The 7,417-nt window shown below is 37.5% G+C and overlaps 1 protein-coding gene across 2 annotated transcripts in view; it reads right to left on the reverse strand.

Moving 5' to 3' along the window:
* Positions 1-818: 818 nt before the first annotated feature.
* usp10 (ubiquitin specific peptidase 10) overlaps positions 819-7,417 on the reverse strand; it is a 32,011-nt gene continuing 25,412 nt past the window's right edge. The window contains exons 12-14 of one of the 2 annotated variants that reach the window (XM_012960855.3): positions 5,737-5,881; positions 2,752-2,817; positions 819-2,316 (exon numbers count right to left, since the gene is read on the reverse strand). In XM_012960855.3, the coding sequence (XP_012816309.2) occupies positions 2,129-2,316; positions 2,752-2,817; positions 5,737-5,881 (399 nt within the window). In that variant the 3' untranslated portion in view covers positions 819-2,128. 2 annotated transcript variants of the gene reach the window in all.

The raw sequence follows: 7,417 nt of genomic DNA on the forward strand, positions 1-7,417 counted from the left end.
CTGGAGGAACATATATTGCACACATAAAATCCTTAGTGTGGCCTGTTTCCTTAGGTGAATACTTTAGTTTGGCTCTTTAGGGTTTAATAGGTAGATGGGGGAGAGTGAGTTTTTTTCCTTAAAAATGTAATGGAAAAACCATTTTTATATGGCTTAACAAAGCAGCAGGTGGCTTCGAAATGTTGCCAGTCTTTTCTAAAAAAAAAAAAGTCCTTTTAAACTTCACAGTGCACAAAGCTTTATATTATATATAAATAAAATCATACCGTTTCTCCTTACATTTAGGCTCTTTTCATTTCTACAGCACAAGCACCTCATTTCAGCTACTTCCTAGTCTAGCATGACACTCCGCCCACTTTTCTGAGATTTCCTTTCTGACTGTGAAGATAATCTAACAGGTGCCTACCGCACATGCCTGATTAATTTTACTGGAGCAGATGCAGCAAGCATGCACAGTAGACACCTCTTTTAACCATCTTCACTGTAAACAAAATGAGCACTTAAAGGGGGAGGAGCTTCCGGCTAGACCAGGAAGTAGCTTAAAATGCTGCAGTTGTGTGGCTGTAATTTAAAAAGGGCATGAGACTGAAAGCAGGGAGAAATGTTGTTCCTTTTACCTTGTAGAGGTATAGCTGTGCCTTCTAATTGGAATATTGGAGCGCTTGGAGTGACCATGAGCTCTATATAGATTTCATTTAATGCTACAGTACTTACATTTGGTTGTTGTTAATGCCACCGTTCATGGCACAGGACACCGTTAAAGATACCTGTGTTGGCTTAACAAAACGAAAGACTACATTTTTAATAATGAAGAAGCAATTTTAACCAACTGATTTTTATTGATGGGCGACAACTTTATACTGCTAAATATCACTAAACTGTGTACAATTAGGATTTCAACATTAGAGGAGTGCAAGACAGCAAATTTGAACAAAGCAGAATATTATACCGCTCTTTCCTCTTCAGCCCACTGAACTGTAATTTTGTATTCTGGATCTGGTGTACAATAAAGCATAATTGCAGTTTGAATTTAAAAGCAGTAAAGTTACAATCACCCATCTATAATGTCTAACCTTTAAACTGCATTTTGTCTGTTATTTATTTTAAAGCCCTCTGCAGTAGGAACACCAATTCATTTGTTTCAGTCTTAATCCAGCGGCAGAGGTTAAAACAAATACCTCACATTAAAGCACAGTTTTATTGTAATTATTCCTATGAGGCTCCCAGCAACATTGAATAAGCCTTTATTATTATTTTTGTTAAGCAAGAAACCCTTCAGAAAATTGCAGGCTTTATTGTCTTTATTTTTTAATCAATGATCTGAAAAGCGGAGGGTGCAGGGGGCTGCAAAGGGAATGGCTAGTAGGAAACAAGTGAAATCTGAAGCAAAGTGAATTTTTTTTTTTTTTTCACAGAAATGTATAATATATGCTGGTGCAATGGATCCTTGTCTAGGCCAGATGATGTGGAGACAATGACAATTCTCTCAGCCTAGACCACAAACTTAAGAAATTAAAAGAAAAAAAAAAAAAAAAAAAAGTTTGTTTTGCATCACGCGCCCATACTGATTACCCAAAAGGAGTTGCTCTGGAAACTATGAGGCAGTCAACAGCTTAAAAAAAAGAAAAAAAAAAGCATTTTTTATGCAAAATATATTGATATAACAGACCTACTTCAGATTTTCCTGAAATTACCACAGCCTCTGCATATTCAATCCATGGCCCTTCTACTGCCATTACAGCACAAAGCAGAGCAATGCTATGCAATTTTCCCTGAAAATTAGGGATTATCTTATTAGCAGTAACAAATACTTCCTTAGACTGATTTAGTTATTCATATAAATGATTTAAGCTTTGCAGGTCACTTGGCCTTGTTAACCCCAGACAGAAGGCAAAGCAGCAGGATTGGCTGCACAGACCCGTCTGCTATCCAGTGGGTTAGCAAAGTGATTTTGGTCTAAAGTTACCCGCCTATTCTAAAATTTAAGGAGAGAAGAGGGAGGAAAAAAAAGGGAATAGGTACACATGAAAAAGAGCACAGGATAAAAAGGGTAAGTGAAAAAGTGTGTTGTGTTCTATGAAGCAGGAAATTGCGCAGATGCGCGCACACACACAGCATGGAGAGAGCTTCACAGCAGATCTACACGGCGGTAATACAGGAGGTAAGCTGTGCGCTCCACAGTCTGTTTCACCACCTGGTACTGGTTTATCACTTTGACAGTCTGGTCATCTATACGTAGCCAGCCATTAAGACCAATCTGGAAGACATCTGTAGTGTAATGGCCACCAGTTGCACTGTTTCCGTGGTGATAAACAACTGCAGAAAATGGAAAAGGATATAATTTAAGTATAATGGATCACAATTTTTAGCACATAATTAATAAAAAAAAAATAACCCATTAGCAAAGCTGTAAGAGGCAATGTTAAGTGATACAGCACTAGAGACTATAATGTGATATTAAGCCAAGTTCTTGGCTTCATTTAGGTCATGTGCAAAAATATACCATTACACTAAATAAAAACAGTCCTATTGGTGAGTTGCATGACATGGGTTGGAGACAATACCTTCATCACCTTTCAACAAACTGATTTTGTTGAAAGTCTCTATTTCACTAATTTCCCCTGCATCTCCATGCTTTCTCAGTTACCATGATCTCCCAACCTGCATACTATATACAATACAATACTGCCAGGAATAATTTATGTTAATATTCAGTTGTTTTTCAACAAAAAAATATAAAATTATATTTACCTGCAAAGAGCCTGTAGGTTCTTTGGCCTTTGAAAATCTTGCTCTTAACTCCTGGAGAAAGCAGATCTATAAGAAAAAGAGGTGCACTTAATTACCTTATATCACCTTAAAATTATACTTGTGAATAATCTGTTATATGCCCAAGATTTAACAAAAAATCAACTGAAAGGGGAAATTGGTCTTGCTGTTCCTTCATGTTTACATAAAGCTGATCCATTGCTTGCATTTAAATGTTAATGGCATCAGTGTGCCATTAAGCCAAGTCCCACATCTATACGAGACCCATAATAATCATTTTGCCAGCAGGATTTTGCATTTCATTTGCCAAACATTTCACTTTAGAGACATTCCCTGACGGGGAAATGCTGGGCTTTGTATTTGCTTAAAAATTTTTGTTTAATTCATCTTCTTTAACAGGATTTAAGGGTCTAAATACCTTCTTCATGGGAAGAAGTGAATCAAAGGCACTAATCTGCCACCCCACCACTAATCTACCACCCACTGATTACTGGTCAACAGCAACTCAGCTCACACACCAGCATGCCAGATGGAAAGTGGCCCAACAAGACCAGGGCCCACCAGGTTTCTCCCCAATGCGCTGTTGGCCAGTCCAACCTTGAATTCACACTACCCTAATATCCCAGTTTGGGTGCCAGTGTGCATATGCTGTTTGCTGATCACCAAGATTGCTGCTGGGAACAAATGGGGCACAGCTAAAGGTGGGGGCAATACTATCAAGCATCTCTATAGTTTTGCTATGGGGGCACAGATACACTGGGACAAGTGTCAGTAAAAGGATTAAAGAGGGGGCGCTGCTGCTAAAACTAAGAATTTGCCTGGCAGGTCCTCAAGTCCGCATTTTTAAATTGAATGGCAGCCACCATAGTTACACAGGCTAATTAAGATCATATAATTTAGCTTCTGAAGCAACAATACAATTTGTACTAGTACAGGGTAATAAGCACATTATAATTAAATGCATACAAAACCCATTTCCCTTTATGGTATTACAGGTCTTTTAAGTACTAGTAAATGAGAAATTCTTGGCAGACTGCCCCAGAATAAGAAACTCTCAGATTAGATGTGGAAAGACCCCAGACAAATCAAAAAGCATGCTGTTTTGTTATGTGATCCTAGAATCCCCCAAGTCATTAGAGCAATGTCTTGAAACAATCAAATGGGAAAGTTACATAAAGCGTTCCTTTAATGCTTAAACATTGCTAGGGGGAAGCAACGTAGTTCAAAGCAATAATACAAAACTTGGAAAATCCAGCCCCAGAGACAAGCCTTTTCGTTAAGCAAAAAGAAAATGCCAGCACGTCATGGGCGATTGCAAGCAGGGCATCTGCCCATGCATCTTTATTGAAGAAAAGATGTAATGTTTCGGGGGATAGCCCCCGACGCATTACATCTTTTCTGAAATGAACACGCAAGGGCAGATGCCATGCTTTCAACAGCCCACATTGAGCTGGCATTCTCTTCTTTTTACTCAAAGCGCTGGCAGGGGGGGGCTTTCCCCACAAGTACTGAGCACTAGGCAGAAATAAGGAGAGGTCTGGGTGTGCATGTGAGAAACTTTCCACAAGCTTTTTTTCCGCTAAACATTCCCTAACTATCCAACAAGGCAGAAGGAAAAAGATGATGATCCTGGGTATATTTATTTAATTAAAAAAAAAACAAAAACAAAAAAAACAGTTCTCTCCTAATTCAGAGGTTCAACAAAATGGCCATTGTGTCATTGTCTCGCATAATTCCAAGGTCCCAAAATGGAAAAAGCAGATGCAGTTTAGATCCAGCAAATTGCCCAAATTTAAATGGTGATCTGGAGTGCAAAAGGCAAAACGACTATAACCCTGATAGAAAGAGCAGGCCAGGCAGCAGACCAATCCTGTGCTTCTTGTTCACAACGTTCTTTCAGCTATAATTTTAACCTGTTCCAATTTACATTTATTTTGTTTCAAATGTTATTCCTCAACTGCTGTAATGCATGCTAACAAAAATAACCTACGTTTGTACAGTTTAAAGATAAACAATATTTTGCACATTTTTTTATAATCATATTTAACTAATTAAACCATATTTGCTACACTTATACATAGCGTCGAAATAATGTTAACATACAACCAGCATTATACATACTTCAGTAAAACAGCACCATCTAGTGTTTGAAAGATGAAGCTAAGATTTCAACCAAAGCAGCAAGTGGGTTTTGGTAGAAATCTACATGGGATTCAGTGTATATAGTAATTTGCTGTTCTGGATACACAACACTAGAATGAATGACGTGTGACAATGTTTTATATAAATACCCACGTTATGAGCTAAGGTAGTAGGATAAAATAAAACTAAGTGGATTTAAACATCTAGTCTGAACTATGGCCTATAGGAAATGCCTCTGTAGGAAAAAAAAAAAAAAACAACAACTCACAAGTATACAAGAAAGAAAAACACTCTGCACACGTCAGTTTTAAGTTACCTGTGCATGTATAGTACATGGTATTGGTTGTTACCATGTTGCACAACTTTCTGGGTGCCCTGGCCATAAGTGCTAACAACTAACTACATCAGGCTCAGTGCATTTTATAATCTTTCACTTGTGAAACAACAATTCTAGTGACAAACAACTTTACGTATTTATGTTTCGGCTAAAATGCATTTGTGTGACTGCTGCCTGTTCATCATAAGGGCTGATAAACATATCCGGTTACTTTTTATGTTTAAACATCTCATGAAAATAACTAATAAAAGCAAAGATTTTTGTTCCATGCCAGGTTTAATTTGATGCTTATTAAACAGCTCTGATGGAATCAGCTGTCATTTGCTCTTATAATTAAGTGCAGGAATTACGGATTGTTTTTTTTTCCTATTTTTGTGTTAAGGAGGTTGAAATAAGTCTGCTTAATTCTACCTGTGTTTATTTTAATATATAATGTAGATTATAATAATATATTATATATCATATATAATGAACTTATTGACCCTTACCTTTGCTAATTTCCAGATCCACTGGGTACTCTATGTTTTTGATAAGTTTCTGGCATCCTCCTGTCTTCTCAAACACAAACCGTTTAAGGTGCAGCACTAAGACAGGTGGGAGTTCTTCCAAGGTGACTCTTCGACAGATCTCCACCTAGTGGAACATGATAAATGAGCTCTGCAGTGGCTACCAAATTACAAAACATATTATATATTAAACATATTACATAAGTAGTTATACATCTGAAAAAATGGCACTACATCCACGTAATTATTGCTACAAAAAAAGATAAATTCTGTATGTCTGTGGTATACAAGGTCCTGGAAGAACCTATATTACCCTAAAGAAGACATATAGAGACATATATGTCTCTTTAAAGGAGACATAAGATAAATGGAAAAAAATCTCATCTTGTAGACAATCACAGTGCTGGTTTCACTTTGGTCTAAACATTAATACTACCTGTAAAAATTGCTCCTTAATTGTGCTCATCTCAAGAAAGCAATAGCAACACACAATTTCTTTTCAAAACTGCCCAGGACTGTGCGGTGTCATCTCACTCCTCTGCTCATCACTACATTTGTATATGTTTCTCCCTGTATGTTCCTGGCAATCTCACCACTTCTCTCTAAACCACCATTCACACCTACTGCCATTTCTTGTGTTAAATATTTCTACCTTACACGCTTCCCTACCTCGGGAATTCTCTCCGAATTCCTCCTCAGGAAACATTCTCTCAAGTATTTCAAAAAGAAAGTTAGATCTACTTTTTGTAGTACTAGAACATACCATAACTTGTCTGGTTCAGTATTAGTACTTATGGCTAAAGCCCAAACCTATGTACACTTTTCCCTTCAATTTGGGTCTGCATGGTATTCACCTGCTTAGGTTGTAAGCTGTACGGGTTGGGACTTCCTTCCTGTTTTATTTAGCTTTTTTGTTACTATGTTTGTTTCTTATTCACAATTTATTATGTTTGGCCTCCCTGTGGACTGAATATTCATGTAGCGCATGACATACTTCCACCTCAAATTCAACCAAAGGTCTTTCAATACTAGGAGATGATGCCCCTTTACTTTAAGAAGACAATGTCATTTTAGCATAAACTCAGCTAAAAAGTTTACTTTCAATCCACTTTAGACACCATGACCCAGACAAATGACAGCAGACACAGGCAGGCTGGCCGCAGACAAGTGGAATCTGTGGGCCAGGGAAAAACTATGTTAGGTTTCCAAGTGGTTGCGTGTGTTGTGCTTATGCAATAAGTTGTAAAGACAGGATCTAACCAAGTCTCAGTTATTCAGCCAAGAGCCAAGCAGATACTTTGTTAGCCAGTAACATTCAGTATTAGTCAGACATGCTGACCAAAGCATCTGGCTTTTCTTAAATAGGTGTGATGAACAAGTAATCTGTAGGGGAACTTATTAAAACTATAAATACGGGTATAGGATCTGTTATAGGGGAACACATTATCTAGAAAGCCCAAATTACAGGAAGGCCACCTTTATTTAATATTTAAATAACTTAAAGGAACAGTAACACCAAAAAATGAAAGTGGTTTAAAGTAATTAAAATATAATGTACTGTTGCCCTGCACTGGTAAAAGTTGTGTGTTTGCTACAGTAATACTACTATAGTTTATAAAAATAAGCGACTGTGTAGCCATGGGGGCAGCCATTAAAGTTGGAA

Source organism: Xenopus tropicalis, chromosome 4 (genome assembly GCF_000004195.4).
Source record: "Xenopus tropicalis strain Nigerian chromosome 4, UCB_Xtro_10.0, whole genome shotgun sequence".
Classification (NCBI taxonomy): Eukaryota; Metazoa; Chordata; class Amphibia; order Anura; family Pipidae; genus Xenopus; species Xenopus tropicalis.